The sequence below is a fragment of the Oncorhynchus clarkii genome, unplaced genomic scaffold, assembly GCF_045791955.1.
Source record: "Oncorhynchus clarkii lewisi isolate Uvic-CL-2024 unplaced genomic scaffold, UVic_Ocla_1.0 unplaced_contig_9008_pilon_pilon, whole genome shotgun sequence".
NCBI lineage: Eukaryota > Metazoa > Chordata > Actinopteri > Salmoniformes > Salmonidae > Oncorhynchus > Oncorhynchus clarkii.
In genome coordinates, this window is record NW_027261077.1 from 17,501 (window position 1) to 34,279 (window position 16,779).

Here is a 16,779-nt window from a genome sequence, read left to right on the forward strand (position 1 = left end):
TCAGCAACACGTTAGCAACACGTCAGCAACACTTTAGCAACACGTTAGGAACACATTAGCAACACGTCAGCAACACGTTAGCAACACGTTAGCAACACGTCAGCAACACGTTAGCAACACGTTAGCAACACGTCAGCAACACGTTAGCAAAACATCAGCAACACGTTAGCAAAACGTCAGCAACACGTCAGCAACACGTTAGCAAAACGTCAGCAACACGTCAGCAACACGTTAGCAAAACGTCAGCAACACGTTAGCAAAACGTCAGCAACACGTCAGCAACACGTTAGCAAAACGTCAGCAACACGTCAGCAACACGTTAGCAAAACGTCAGCAACACGTTAGCAACACGTTAGCCAGCATTAGATCAAATGGAAGGAAAAGTAAAGAGCATGCACTCAGCAGGATAAGATGCAGCAGACACTTCCTGTATTGCTCAACCACAACACATTGTCTAGTGGACCACTAGACAGCTAGACAACATGCTACATGTACATCATCACTTCATCTTATTATTCCTATAGACCATCATTGTATTCCCATTCAATTAAATAGTACAAACGTCAATAACAAACAAGAAATCACAAACCTCAATAAACAGCTTGTTTGTAAACACAGGGGCCAAAATAGCTACATGCAAATTTAAGCGACGTCACTCCAATCCACACAACAGTAAGATCTCCACGCTCCATCACTCCACAGCACATCTCACAGCAGTGAGTCCTGGACCCATCACTTACATCCTTCCAGAACCTTAGCTTTTTGTCCCCCATGAACGGCCATAAAAACGTTGAGGAAGGTGAGGAAAGCTAAGTATTAGTCAACAGGCAGATAAAGATAATGTGGGTAATGGCTGAGTCCCAAATGACAGCCTATTCCCTATACACTGTAGTGCACTACTTTTGACCAGGGTGCATAGGGCTCTGGTCAGAAGTAGTTTACTATAAAGGGAATAGGGTGCCATTTGGGATGCAAACAACGTGGCAAGACAATACTAGAAGATTCCTCTCCATTGGGGTTGAACTAAATCATCATGTGAGATCTGTCCCAACATGCACATCATGTTACCATGCAGTGTTGTTGAGATGCAAGTCACTGGAAGGAAGCTACTGTATCTATGGTTCATTGACTAGATGCTTTCAAACCCTCTATATACTAACTTGTAACCTGTAATGTCATGAAATCTGAAAACATATAACTCCAGTAACTAAATAATACAGTACCCATTCAATACTGTGATCTACAGTCACCATATCCTACTGTACTTACGGTCAAGAGGAACTTCTAAGGCTGTGGTCATGCGACCAAGGAATATCACCAGCAAAGCACCGCTGCTCAGCATCCATTTCCTCTTCCTGTCCATGGTCCGGCGTGTCACGTTAAAAATCTTCCCCCCTGGTCAGAGCTCTCCACAATCAGGACTATGTGGGGGTCAAGCAGGGTATCCACCACACCAGTCAGTCAGCTGAGAGAGAGAGAGAGAGAGAGAGAGAGAGAGAGAGAGAGAGAGAGAGAGAGAGAGAGAGAGAGAGAGAGAGACAGAGACAGAGAGACAGACAGAGACAGAGAGAGAGAGAGAGAGAGAGAGAGAGAGAGAGAGAGAGAGAGAAAGAGACAGAGAGAGAGAAAGAGACAGAGAGAGAAAGAGACAGAGAGAAAGAGAGAGAGAGAGACAGAGAGAGACAGAGACAGAGACACAGAGAGAGAGAGAGAGAGAGAGAGAGAGAGAGAGAGATAGAGAGAAAGAAACAGAGAGAGAGAGACAGAGAGAGAGAGACAGAGACACAGAGACAGAGAGAGAGACAGAGACAGAGACAGAGGGATGAAGTACTGTTTAGTTTAGTTCATTAGGATCTCCATTAGATACTACCCATGCAGCAGTGCAGTAAGACCTACTTAAGAAATTACAGTAATTCAAAGTGAAATTTATGTACTTCAAACAACCACAAAACAGAAAACCGCCAAGGGCCCCTAAGTCATCAAAGGCAACCTATGAACACTACAGTGTACAGCAGGTCTGAGTGCTCCAGCGAGAATTGGAACTGGACTGGCTGTAGTGTGATTGGCTGTAACCACAGACCACAGGTGAGCAGTGTTCACCGGACGTGGTACCTTATCCCAGACCTGAGTTTTCAACCCTCTCTCTCTCCCTCTCTCTCCCTCCCTCTCTCTCTCTCCCTCTCCCTCTCTACCACATCTGCTGTCTCGACCTCTGAATGCTCGGCTATGAAAAGCCATCTGACATTTATTGCTGACCTGTTGCACCCCCAACAACCACTGTGATTATTATTATTTGACCCTGCTGGTTATCTACTAACGTTTGAACATCTTGGCCATGTACTGTTATAATCTCCACCTGGCACAGCCAGAAGAGGACTGGCCACCCCTCATAGCCTGGTTCCTCTCTAGGTTTCTTCCTGTGTTCCTGCCTCTCTAGGGAGTTTTCCCCAGCCACCGTGCTTCTACATCTGCATTGCTTGCTGATTGGGGTTTTAGGCTGGGTTTCTGTATAACATTTTGTGACATCTGCTGATGTACAAAAGCTTTTATAAATAAGTGTGATTGATTGATTGCTTGACCGTGACAATCACAGAACAGCCGCAGAGGGTAGAGAGCACCACTGTCAGCCATATGGATCCTATTACACATGAATGGACGGCGACATGGACACACTTCTATTGCCAACAACAAAAGAGGTTAGAAGACACTGAATGTGTTCATATTGTTAATAGTCTCTAATAAACTGCACCACAGGGAATAGACAGGAAACATGTATCTGGCTACATTCACTTTCATCCATTCATTCTAATAGATAACATGAGCCAGTATCAACAGGCTGGCTATGCTAATGTAGGAATACAATGGCCCACAAAGAAAAAGCAGAAGAGAAAGTCCTCATCCGTGTGATTCACATTGTTCACAGTGGACAGAGGGACCTGTCCAAGGCTGTTGAGGAAGAGTCACAGTGGACAGAGGGACCTGTCCAAGGCTGTTGAGGAAGAGTCACAGTGGACAGAGGGACCTGTCCAAGACTGTTGAGGAAGGGTCACAGTGGACAGAGGGACCTGTCCAAGGCTGAGCTGTTGAGGAAGAGTCACAGTGGAGAAAGGGACCTGTCTAAGGCTGAGCTGTTGAGGAAGAATCACAGTGGACAGAGGGACCTGTCCAAGGCTGTTGAGGAAGAGTCACAGTGGACAGAGGGACCTGTCCAAGGCTGTTGAGGAAGAGTCACAGTGGACAGAGGGACCTGTCCAAGGCTGAGCTGTTGAGGAAGAGTCACAGTGGACAGAGGGACCTGTCCAAGGCTGAGCTGTTGAGGAAGAATAGTGTAACTGCCTACAGAGATGGTATTCTCTATTCTAGCTCATGTCAGCACACCAGGCCTGGTTGGCTGGAGAGGAGAGGAGGAGAGGAGAGTTGTTATGGAAGTTGAATCAGTAAGGCTGGTCTGAATGGATCGTCACTTCATTCACCGGGTAAACTCTATAATTCACATCACTTCCTATCTCGCTCACCTTCATAGCAGGTATTTATATAGTAGTGGTTTTAATGTTACCTCATCAGGATAGCAGGTATTGGTATGGGAGTGTTAATAATGTTACCTCATCAGGATAGCAGGTATTGGTATGGGAGTGTTAATAATGTTACCTCATCAGGATAGCAGGTATTGGTATGGGAGTGTTAATAATGTTACCTCATCAGGATAGCAGGAGTGTTAATAATGTTACCTCATCAGGATAGCAGAAGTGTTAATAATGTTACCTCATCAGGATAGCAGGTATTGGTATGGGAGTGTTAATAATGTTACCTCATCAGGATAGCAGGTATTGGTATGGGAGTGTTATTAATGTTACCTCATCAGGATAGCAGGTATTGGTATGGGAGTGTTAATAATGTTACCTCATCAGGATAGCAGAAGTGTTATTAATGTTACCTCATCAGGATAGCAGGTATTGGTATTGGAGTGTTATTAATGTTACCTCATCAGGATAGCAGGTACTGGTATGGGAGTGTTATTAATGTTACCTCATCAGGATAGCAGGTACTGGTATGGGAGTGTTAATAATGATACCTCATCAGGATAGCAGGTATTGGTATGGGAGTGTTAATAATGTTACCTCATCAGGATAGCAGGAGTGTTAATAATGATACCTCATCAGGATAGCAGGTATTGGTATGGGAGTGTTAATAATGTTACCTCATCAGGATAGCAGGTATTGGTATGGGAGTGTTATTAATGTTACCTCATCGGGATAGCAGGTATTGGTATGGGAGTGTTATTAATGATACCTCATCAGGATAGCAGGAGTGTTAATAATGTTACCTCATCAGGATAGCAGGAGTGTTAATAATGATACCTCATCAGGATAGCAGGTATTGGTATGGGAGTGTTATTAATGTTACCTCATCAGGATAGCAGGTATTGGTATGGGAGTGTTATTAATGTTACCTCATCAGGATAGCAGGTATTGGTATGGGAGTGTTATTAATGTTACCTCATCAGGATAGCAGGTATTGGTATGGGAGTGTTAATAATGTTACCTCATCAGGATAGCAGGAGTGTTAATAATGTTACCTCATCAGGATAGCAGGAGTGTTAATAATGTTACCTCATCAGGATAGCAGGAGTGTTATTAATGTTACCTCATCAGGATAGCAGAAGTGTTAATAATGATACCTCATCAGGATAGCAGGAGTGTTATTAATGTTACCTCATCAGGATAGCAGGTATTGGTATGGGAGTGTTATTAATGATACCTCATCAGGATAGCAGGTATTGGTATGGGAGTGTTATTAATGATACCCCATCAGGATAGCAGCTATTGGTATGGGAGTGTTATTAATGTTACCTCATCAGGATAGCAGGTATTGGTATGGGAGTGTTATTAATGTTACCTCATCGGGATAGCAGGTATTGGTATGGGAGTGTTATTAATGATACCTCATCAGGATAGCAGGAGTGTTAATAATGTTACCTCATCAGGATAGCAGGAGTGTTAATAATGTTACCTCATCAGGATAGCAGGAGTGTTATTAATGTTACCTCATCAGGATAGCAGAAGTGTTAATAATGATACCTCATCAGGATAGCAGGAGTGTTATTAATGTTACCTCATCAGGATAGCAGGTATTGGTATGTGAGTGTTATTAATGATACCTCATCAGGATAGCAGGTATTGGTATGGGAGTGTTATTAATGATACCCCATCAGGATAGCAGCTATTGGTATGGGAGTGTTATTAATGTTACCTCATCAGGATAGCAGGTATTGGTATGGGAGTGTTATTAATGTTACCTCATCGGGATAGCAGGTATTGGTATGGGAGTGTTATTAATGATACCTCATCAGGATAGCAGGAGTGTTAATAATGATATCTCATCAGGATAGCAGGAGTGTTATTAATGATACCTCATCAGGATAGCAGGAGTGTTAATAATGTTACCTCATCAGGATAGCAGGAGTGTTAATAATGATACCTCATCAGGATAGCAGGTATTGGTATGGGAGTGTTATTAATGTTACCTCATCAGGATAGCAGGTATTGGTATGGGAGTGTTATTAATGTTACCTCATCAGGATAGCAGGTATTGGTATGGGAGTGTTATTAATGTTACCTCATCAGGATAGCAGGTATTGGTATGGGAGTGTTAATAATGTTACCTCATCAGGATAGCAGGAGTGTTAATAATGTTACCTCATCAGGATAGCAGGAGTGTTAATAATGTTACCTCATCAGGATAGCAGGAGTGTTATTAATGTTACCTCATCAGGATAGCAGAAGTGTTAATAATGATACCTCATCAGGATAGCAGGAGTGTTATTAATGTTACCTCATCAGGATAGCAGGTATTGGTATGGGAGTGTTATTAATGTTACCTCATCAGGATAGCAGGTATTGGTATGGGAGTGTTTTTAATGTTACCTCATCAGGATAGCAGGTATTGGTATGGGAGTGTTAATAATGTTACCTCATCAGGATAGCAGGAGTGTTAATAATGTTACCTCATCAGGATAGCAGGAGTGTTAATAATGTTACCTCATCAGGATAGCAGGAGTGTTATTAATGTTACCTCATCAGGATAGCAGAAGTGTTAATAATGATACCTCATCAGGATAGCAGGAGTGTTATTAATGTTACCTCATCAGGATAGCAGGAGTGTTAATAATGTTACCTCATCAGGATAGCAGGAGTGTTATTAATGTTACCTCATCAGGATAGCAGAAGTGTTAATAATGATACCTCATCAGGATAGCAGGAGTGTTATTAATGTTACCTCATCAGGATAGCAGGTATTGGTATGGGAGTGTTAATAATGTTACCTCATCAGGATAGCAGGAGTGTTATTAATGTTACCTCATCAGGATAGCAGGTATTGGTATGGGAGTGTTATTAATGATACCCCATCAGGATAGCAGCTATTGGTATGGGAGTGTTATTAATGTTACCTCATCAGGATAGCAGGTATTGGTATGGGAGTGTTATTAATGTTACCTCATCAGGATAACAGGTACTGGTATGGGAGTGTTATTAATGATACCCCATCAGGATAGCAGCTATTGGTATGGGAGTGTTATTAATGTTACCTCATCAGAATAGCAGGTATTGGTATGGGAGTGTTAATAATGTTACCTCATCAGGATAGCGTCACATCTCTCCTCCTCTTTACCATTAGCCAGTGTGTGGAATGTCATTCACCTATTCATTTCAGCCAATGAACATGGCACACTAACACAATTCCACCACACTTCCTGGTTAACCTAAGGGATCACTTCCCTTTCGGTCAACCAATGGGCATAAATCTGGGGGAGCATTTATGTCAACTCACCCCTTGTTTCTCACTTGATGTTTTGCAGCAACAGTCTTCCAACATAATAACCTGAAGCACCGTTCTCCCAGCATAGGGCAACCTGTCATCAGCACCTGGCTCTGAGGAGCATTTCTCTGAGACGAGGCCTACCCCAAACTATTCATTAAAATGACATATTATATTATGTCTCTGCTGTCAATCAGTTAAGCCTGTACTCCATTTAAATACTATTCATGGCCATGGCCATACACACACACACACACACAAACACACACACACACACACACACACACACACACACACACACACACACACAAACACGTTAAAGGTTACAGGATTACAGGGTAGAGGTTAAAGGTTAAAGGTTACAGGGTTACAGGATTACAGGGAAGAGGTTAAAGGTTACAGGGTTACAGGATTGCAGGGTAGAGGTTAAAGGTTACAGAATTACAGGGTAGAGGTTAAAGGTTACAGGGTTACAGGGTTACAGGCCTCTGCTCTGTTGGATGGAAAACCATCTCACTGAATTACTATTGTAGACACACACTCAACATTCACAAATAAGCAAATCTCACTGGCTGGGGATAACTGTACACACACACACATACATGCACACGCACACACAGATTGGAGCATTCAGCATTCAGACACAGTGAAACCCATCTCTGCACACACACTCCCAGTATTTGTAAAACAGACAACAGTAGCTGTGACAGTGGGAAAAATAACAGCTTTTATACAGGATGTCAAATCTCACATAGAGATGCACATAGGAATGACATATTTGGTGTGATAAATAACAGCATACTGGAATGTTCAGAGGTATTCCACCATTGTGATTTTGAGCAAATATACAATACTTCATACCATACCAATAAAACCCTTTTAAATGAAAAAACATAACATTCATACTAGTCAGATGTCAACTTCTGGAACAAATGACACCCAGCACACCCACAGTGCCATGGCAACTGATGGTGTGGGTGCATTGTATGCATTGCCCCCTCAGGAGAGGAGAACTTGAAATGTCTCAAGGCAGAAAGAAAAACAACAACAAACTCACTGCCAAAGAATGAGCCTGCCAATCAAATGCTTAGAGATGGAAAAGACTGCCAATCAAATGCCTGAGATAGAAGAGCCTGCCAATAAAACGCATGGAGATAGAAGAGACTGCCAATCAAACGCCGGAGATGGAAGAGCCTGCCAATCAAACGCCCGGAGATAGAAGAGCCTGCCAATCAAACACCTGGAGATGGTAGAGCCTACCAATCAAACGCCGGAGATAGAAGAGCCTGCCAATCAAACACCCGGAGATGGTAGAGCCTACCAATCAAACGCCGGAGATAGAAGAGCCTGCCAATCAAACACCCGGAGATGGTAGAGCCTGCCAATCAAATGCATGGAGATGGAAGAGCCTGCCAATCAAATGCTGGAGATGGAAGGGCCTGTCAATCAAACGCCAGAAGAAAAGCGTACTGTTGCCAAGCTGCTATACTCAGTTATCTGAAAGGACGCTTGACATATTTTTTGCATGCATCCCAAATGGCACCCTATTCCCTACATAGTGCACTACTTTTGACCAGGGTGCACAGGGGTCTATGCTAGGCAGTAGGGTACCATTTGACAACCACAGAGGGCTAGAGAGGGTAGGAGGGGGGGGGGGGTCAATTTGTCAAGGTGTTAAAACTCACGGACAGCTGTTGAAGAAGGGGAACACGGCTCCCTATTTCCTATAGACCACCCTCCTTTAGACTGAGGGCCATAGGGCTGTTAGGGAATAGGGTGCCATTTGGTACGCACACTGTGTGTAGTGTACGGGGCTGTGCCTGTGATGGTATCATTGCTATGCAGTTGTATATCACAGTTAAGGCCACCTTCCTCTGTCTCTGTGATCCAGCCCTGTGATCCAAGCTCTTACAGCAGTATAGGTTGTTATTTGTTGCTGTATCTGTGGTGGGTTAATCTGTGGTGGCTGTATCTGTGGTGGTTAATGTAGTGTTGCTGTGTCTGTGGTGGTTAATGTAGTGTGGCTGTATCTGTGGTGGGTTAATCTAGTGTGGCTGTATCTGTGGTGGTTAATGTAGTGTTGCTGTATCTGTGGTGGTTAATGTAGTGTTGCTGTATCTGTGGTGGGTTAATGTAGTGTTGCTGTGTCTGTGGTGGTTAATGTAGTGTGGCTGTATCTGTGGTGGTTAATGTAGTGTTGCTGTATCTGTGGTGGGTTAATGGCTGTATCTGTGGTGGTTAATGTAGTGTGGCTGTATCTGTGGTGGATCAATGTAGTGTTGCTGTATCTGTGGTAGTTAATGGCTGTATCTGTGGTGGATCAATGTAGTGTTGCTGTATCTGTGGTGGGTTAATCTGTGGTGGCTGTATCTGTGGTGGGTTAATCTGTGGTGGCTGTATCTGTGGTGGGTTAATGTAGTGTGGCTGTATCTGTGGTGGTTAATGGCTGTATCTGTGGTGGGTGGGTTAATCTGTGGTGGCTGTATCTGTGGTGGGTTAATGTAGTGTGGCTGTATCTGTGGTGGTTAATGTAGTGAGGCTGTATCTGTGGTGGGTTAATGTAGTGTTGCTGTATCTGTGGTGGGTTAATCTGTGGTGGCTGTATCTGTGGTGGGTTAATGTAGTGTGGCTGTATCTGTGGTGGTTAATGGCTGTATCTGTGGTGGGTGGGTTAATCTGTGGTGGCTGTATCTGTGGTGGGTTAATGTAGTGTGGCTGTATCTGTGGTGGGTTAATGTAGTGTGGCTGTATCTGCGGTGGGTTAATGTAGTGTGGCTGTATCTGTGGTGGTTAATGTAGTGTTGCTGTATCTGTGGTGGTTAATGGCTGTATCTGTGGTGGATCAATGTAGTGTGGCTGTATCTGCGGTGGGTTAATGTAGTGTTGCTGTATCTGTGGTGGGTTAATGGCTGTATCTGTGGTGGTTAATGTAGTGTTGCTGTATCTGTGGTGGGTTAATGTAGTGTTGTTGTATCTGTGGTGGTTAATGTAGTGTGGCTGTATCTGTGGTGGCTGTATCTGTGGTGGATTAATGTAGTGTTGCTGTGTCTGTGGTAGTTAATGTAGTGTTGCTGTATCTGTGGTGGTTAATGTAGTGTTGCTGTATCTGTGGTGGGTTAATGTAGTGTTGCTGTGTCTGTGGTGGTTAATGTAGTGTGGCTGTATCTGTGGTGGTTAATGTAGTGTTGCTGTATCTGTGGTAGTTAATGGCTGTATCTGTGGTGGTTAATGTAGTGTGGCTGTATCTGTGGTGGGTTAATCTGTGGTGGCTGTATCTGTGGTGGGTTAATCTGTGGTGGCTGTATCTGTGGTGGGTTAATGTAGTGTGGCTGTATCTGTGGTGGTTAATGGCTGTATCTGTGGTGGGTGGGTTAATCTGTGGTGGCTGTATCTGTGGTGGGTTAATGTAGTGTGGCTGTATCTGTGGTGGTTAATGTAGTGAGGCTGTATCTGTGGTGGGTTAATGTAGTGTTGCTGTATATGTGGTGGGTTAATCTGTGGTGGCTGTATCTGTGGTGGGTTAATGTAGTGTGGCTGTATCTGTGGTGGTTAATGGCTGTATCTGTGGTGGGTGGGTTAATCTGTGGTGGCTGTATCTGTGGTGGGTTAATGTAGTGTGGCTGTATCTGTGGTGGGTTAATGTAGTGTGGCTGTATCTGCGGTGGGTTAATGTAGTGTTGCTGTATCTGTGGTGGGTTAATGTAGTGTGGCTGTATCTGTGGTGGTTAATGTAGTGTTGCTGTATCTATGGTGGTTAATGGCTGTATCTGTGGTGGTTAATGTAGTGTTGCTGTATCTGTGGTGGTTAATGTAGTGTGGCTGTATCTGTGGTGGTTAATGTAGTGTGGCTGTATCTGTGGTGGTTAATGTAGTGTTGCTGTATCTGTGGTAGTTAATGTAGTGTTGTTGTATCTGTGGTGGGTTAATGTAGTGTTGTTGTATCTGTGGTGGTTAATGTAGTGTGGCTGTATCTGTGGTGGGTTAATGTAGTGTTGTTGTATCTGTGGTGGTTAATGTAGTGTGGCTGTATCTGTGGTGGCTGTATCTGTGGTGGATTAATGTAGTGTTGCTGTATCTGTGGTGGTTAATGTAGTGTGGCTGTATCTGTGGTGGTTAATGTAGTGTTGCTGTATCTGTGGTGGTTAATGTAGTGGTGCTGTGTCTGTGGTGGATTAGTATAGTGTGACGAGGGAGGGAGGCTGCTGTGCATTGTCAGGATGGATCATGCCGAACAGGGCTGTTTGTGACCTAACACTTCCCTAGGATGTGGCCAATTACACTGATCTCTACCCTCACAAGTCATTAACTTAGAGATGGAGAGATGTTAAGAGAAGGGATAGAGAGAGAAAGAGAGAGAGAGAAAGAGAGACAGAGGGAGAAGGAGACAGAGAGAGACAGAGAGAGACAGAGAGAGAGCGAGAGCAAGAGCGAGAGAGACAAAGAGACAAAGAGAGAGAGAGACAGAGAGAGTAACCACAACATCTCAGGCCTCAGTTTCTCTCCATTTCACTCCTCTTCCGCCCCTCCACCCTTCTTTCCCCCCTCTCAGTCCCTCCCCCACTCTTTCTCCCTCCTCCACCCCTCCACCTTTCATTCACCCACCTCACTCCCTTCATCCCCTCTTTCTCCCTCCTCCGTGCCTCCGTTCATCCCAGTGAGTCTGTTAGAATGCCTGAGCTCATCCCTAACCCCTAGTAACCAACCTCAGCTGCTCTGCTGCCATCTCACATCACACACACACACACATCACACATCACACACACACACACGCACACGCACACGCACACGCACACGCACACCCACACACACACACACACACACACACACACACACACACACACACACACACACACACACACACACACACACACACACACTGCCATCTCACATCCCTATAATGTGGCCCATGATACCAACGCCACATTAAACTTCACATAAAAGCAGGGGTCTGTTTAAGCTAGCCTTGTGTTACTGTGTTGTCCTAAGGAAGGGCCTCTGAGGATACAGTACATTGATATTTATACCTGGAGACTATCATTACCACTACAGACCTTATACTGTAGTCTTTATACCTGGAGACTATCATTACCACTACAGACCTTATACTGTAGTCTTTATACCTGGAGACTATCATTACCACTACAGACCTTATACTGTAGTCTTTATACCTGGAGACTATCATTACCACTACAGACCTTATACTGTAGTCTTTATACCTGGAGACTATCATTACCACTACAGACCTTATACTGTAGTCTTTATACCTAGAGACTATCATTACCACTACAGACCTTATACTGTAGTCTTTATACCTGGAGACTATCATTACCACTACAGACCTTATACTGTAGTCTTTATACCTAGAGACTATCATTACCACTACAGACCTTATACTGTAGTCTTTATACCTGGAGACTATCATTACCACTACAACCCCTGACCTTATACTTTAGCCTCACAGTCCCACATGCTCAACTGTCTATTTGGGTTTGTGTAATGTTTGTGTAATTTGGTGTCAACCCCCAAGCGTGCACTTTGGGGATGCCGGTCTGGAGAAGGGAGGGAAGGGGGAGGGTTGTATAGGGGAGGGGAAGGGGGTCCGGCTGTCGTCTGCTCACCTTGGTCTGTCTCTCTCTCTCTCTCTCTCTCTCTCTCTCTCTCTCTCTCTCTCTCTCTCTCTCTCTCTCTCTCTCTCTCTCTCTCTCTCTCTCTCTCTCTCTCTCTCTCTCTGACCCATGTCACATCTCCAGGGAGGTTGAGAATTAACAGCCCCCAGTCAGTAACACATCATAGGGCAACACAACAGAACCCAGTCTCCGCAATGACACAAGGACTTGACTTGAATGTCAGGATTTCCATATTTCAGAATCTGGAATGAATGAATGAATGAATGAATGAATGAATGAGTGAGTGAATGAATGAATGAATGAATGAATGAATGAATGAATGAATGAGTGAGTGAATGAATGAATGAATGAATGAATGAATGAATGAATGCCACAGAGGGAAATATAAAAGCCTTAACCGCTGGGATGTTTGAAATGATCGTCTGTTGTTAAGACAGTGTTTTATCTCTTAACTGTAATTCATGTCTCCAGCACAATGTTTAATCAATCAGGGAAAGTTAATAAGGTCATTCACATCAGATAGTGTTTTGGGGTTCATGTCTATCACAGTAAATGACCTAAGTAATGCCTTTGTTGACATAATATTAGTGTACTTTGAAAGTACAAAGTGTGTCCTTCAAACATGTTCAGTGAGTAAAAGCAGTTCAGGGGACGATTGAGGTGAGGGTTGATGGCTGGTAGGCAGGTCATCTCTCTCTGACTCCTCCCTCTCTTTCTCCCTGGCCTGAGCTGTGTTCCAATACTCACACTAACTGCACTAATTGTACTATTTGTGACGTAAATTGAGTATGGTGTATGCTTATTGGTCATAGTGTGGATATAGTTAGTATGCTTATTGGTCATAGTATGGATATAGATAGTATGGATATAGTTAGTATGGATATAGTTAGTATGCATATTGGTCATAGTATGGATATAGTCAGTATGCTTATTGGTCATAGTATGGATATAGTCAGTATGCATATTGGTCATAGTATGGATATAGTCAGTATGCTTATTGGTCATAGTATGGATATAGTCAGTATGCTTATTGGTCATAGTATGGATATAGTTAGTATGGATATAGTCAGTATGCTTATTGGTCATAGTATGGATATAGTCAGTATGCTTATTGGTCATAGTATGGATGTAGTTAGTATGCTTATTGGTCATAGTATGGATATAGTTAGTATGCTAAAAGTTCCTGGATGTCGTACTACATTCGCCATAATTTGAAGTATACAAGCAGAGGACACTATTTCCGTGCTTTTAGAGCCCGTAATGCAATTCTTCAGAAAATGGGCGTAGCTTCACAACATTTTCAGATTTGAAGAAAATTTGCGGAAAATATGCAGCTGAAGTCCGACAAGAGTGGATACAAATTCATTGCTTTAACTAATTATGACAAATGTTAAGACCACGTTGAGCCATGTAATAAAAAAGTCATGACTTTTCAAATAAGTTATGTTACATGTTATGTTGGCTGACAATTTGTTCTGCTTCGCTAGCCTTACGAACCGAATAGCATATCATTACAACATTTGCTTGAATGTACCGGTATGTTAACTAGCTACCTAACGTTAGGTGGCTACTAATACATCAAACCTGCCAGTAAATGAACTATCTGCTATCTAACTAACTACCCAACGTTTATTGACTTGATTATTTATGTCATTCTTAGTTAACTGGTATAGTCGTTGTTCGTTCTCAACGGACATTGATATTGAAATCGTAAGATGTATAGCTAGTCATTTGTTATGCTAACAAGCTAGCAAGAAGTTGCATAGCAACAGCATCAACTTCCGGTAGACAGGCAAAGCGCTAGTACACTCAACTAAAAGGATACCGTTTGTTTACAGTATACTAAAATGAACTAATAGTATATGCTGTCGTACGTAGTATACAGAATGTTAGTATGGGTATTGACCTTTCTCCCTCTGACTGACTCAAAGGTCAGATGCCTGCCGGCTCCTCTCTCTCAGATGTAGGCCACCATACTGTCTGGGCCTAGGGTACGTCTGGGGTACTGGCTAACCTACGTAGACTACTCCTAATGACAACTACCTGAAGATACATCACTATCTACTCCTGATGGAAACTAACTGAAGATACATCACTATCTACTCCTAATGACAACTAACTGAAGATACATCACTATCTACTCCTGATGGAAACTAACTGAAGATACATCACTATCTACTCCTGATGGAAACTAAGTGAAGATACATCACTATCTACTCCTAATGGAAACTAACTGAAGATACATCACTATCTACTCCTAATGACAACTACCTGAAGATACATCACTATCTACTCCTGATGGAAACTAACTGAAGATACATCACTATCTACTCCTAATGACAACTACCTGAAGATACATCACTATCTACTCCTAAGGACAACTACCTGAAGATACATCACTATCTACTCCTAATGGAAACTAACTGAAGATACATAACTATCTACTCCTGATGGAAACTACCTGAAGATACATCACTATCTACTCCTGATGGAAACTAAGTGAAGATACATCACTATCTACTCCTGATGGAAACTAACTGAAGATACATCACTATCTACTCCTAATGACAACTAACTGAAGATACATCACTATCTACTCCTAATGACAACTAACTGAAGATACATCACTATCTACTCCTAATGACAACTAACTGAAGATACATCACTATCTACTCCTAATGACAACTTTTTTTTACAATTGTTGTATTTAACCTTTATTTAACTAGGCATGTCAGTTATGAACAAATTCTTATTTACAATGACGGCCTACCCCGGCCAAACTCTAACCCGGACGACGCTGGGCCAATTGTGCGCCGCCCTATTGCACTCCAAATCACAGCTGGTTGTGACCCAGCCTGAAATCGAACCAGGGTCTGTAGTGACGCCTCTAGCACTGAGATGCAGTGCCTTAGACCGCTGCGCCACTCGGGAGCCTCCAACTTTTGTGAGGTTTCCAAGGTTTCTGACACCTTAAGACATATACATTCCTCCATTTAGTTCCACCATTAATTCCCCATACTGTAGACCGGTCCGTGTGTTGTTCTGTAGGAGAGGCACAGCGTGGAGATGATTGATGCGATTACAATATGAACTGGGGCCTGCTATTACAGAGCAGCATGGAGGACTCAAACGAAACGAGTACTGTACTGTACACACAAAAATGTTAATTCATGTGTGTACACATCAAGGACATCTTGCTGCCTTTTATTTGGCCCTGCAAGCAATTCCATGTGAATAAATAGTGAATGAATAGTGAATAAATAGTGAATGAACAGTGAATGAATAGTGAATGAATAGTGAATGAATAGTGAATGAATAGTGAATGAATAGTGAATGAATACTGAATGAATACTGAATGAATAGTGAATAAAAAGTGAATGAATAGTGAATGAATAGTGAATGAATAGTGAATGAATAGTGAATGAATAGTGAATGAATAGTGAATGAACAGTGAATGAATAGTGAATGAATAGTGAATGAATAGTGAATGAATAGTGAATGAATAGTGAATGAATAGTGAATGAATAGTGAATGAACAGTGAATGAATAGTGAATGAATAGTGAATGAATAGTGAATGAATAGTGAATGAATAGTGAATGAATAGTGAATGAATAGTGAATGAATAGTGAATGAATAGTGAATGAATAGTGAATGAATAGTGAATGAATAGTGAATGAATAGTGGGCCACTTGGACACCATATTAAAAAAAGGCTTTTAGTTCAGTCTCCGCTCTGGCCAACTCAGGAGGTCCTGAGTGCTAAAATAAAACTACTCACAGACGATAAACAAACACAATTACTTATTTTTTGTTAATATGACAAGTGTGTGTTTTTATGCTAACGTTCATTGTCTTCCAGCCCATTCTGTATGGTGAGCACTAAGCAGCCGGATTGAGACAGTGGCTGTCACTGCGTTAAGAACACTGCTTGTGTGTTGGTCTGTATGGTGAGCACTAAGCAGCCGGATTGAGACAGTGGCTGTCACTGCGTTAAGAACACTGCTTGTGTGTTGGTCTGTATGGTGAGCACTAAGCAGCCGGATTGAGACAGTGGCTGTCACTGCGTTAAGAACACTGCTTGTGTGTTGGTCTGTATGGAAGCTTTACAGACTCTATGATGTGTCCATATGGATGTAAGGAGGCCCCGTCTCATACTCCCCCGGGTCTCCCACTCTGTTTGTTTAGGCCTCCATTCACATGCTAATGCCCTGCCCACTGCAGCAGAGTCCACAGAGACTGGTCTGACACACAGAGAGGAGAGTCACACTGGTGTCACAAGGTGGAAGGTCTATTGATTGTTCTCATGTGTGAGTGTCAGCCGCACACACATGCATGA

At 42.8% G+C, this 16,779-nt stretch overlaps 1 protein-coding gene across 1 annotated transcript in view; it reads right to left on the reverse strand.

Annotated features, from left to right (window-relative positions):
• LOC139404673 (neuronal cell adhesion molecule-like) overlaps nucleotides 1–16,779 on the reverse strand; it is a gene marked incomplete at its 3' end in the record, with an annotated part of 84,010 nt that overhangs the window by 14,782 nt on the left and 52,449 nt on the right. The window contains exons 3-4 of the mRNA XM_071147279.1: nucleotides 1,270–1,465; nucleotides 741–758 (exon numbers count right to left, since the gene is read on the reverse strand). Coding sequence (XP_071003380.1) covers nucleotides 741–758; nucleotides 1,270–1,363 — 112 coding nt within the window. The remainder of the gene's footprint in view (nucleotides 1–740; nucleotides 759–1,269; nucleotides 1,466–16,779) is intronic.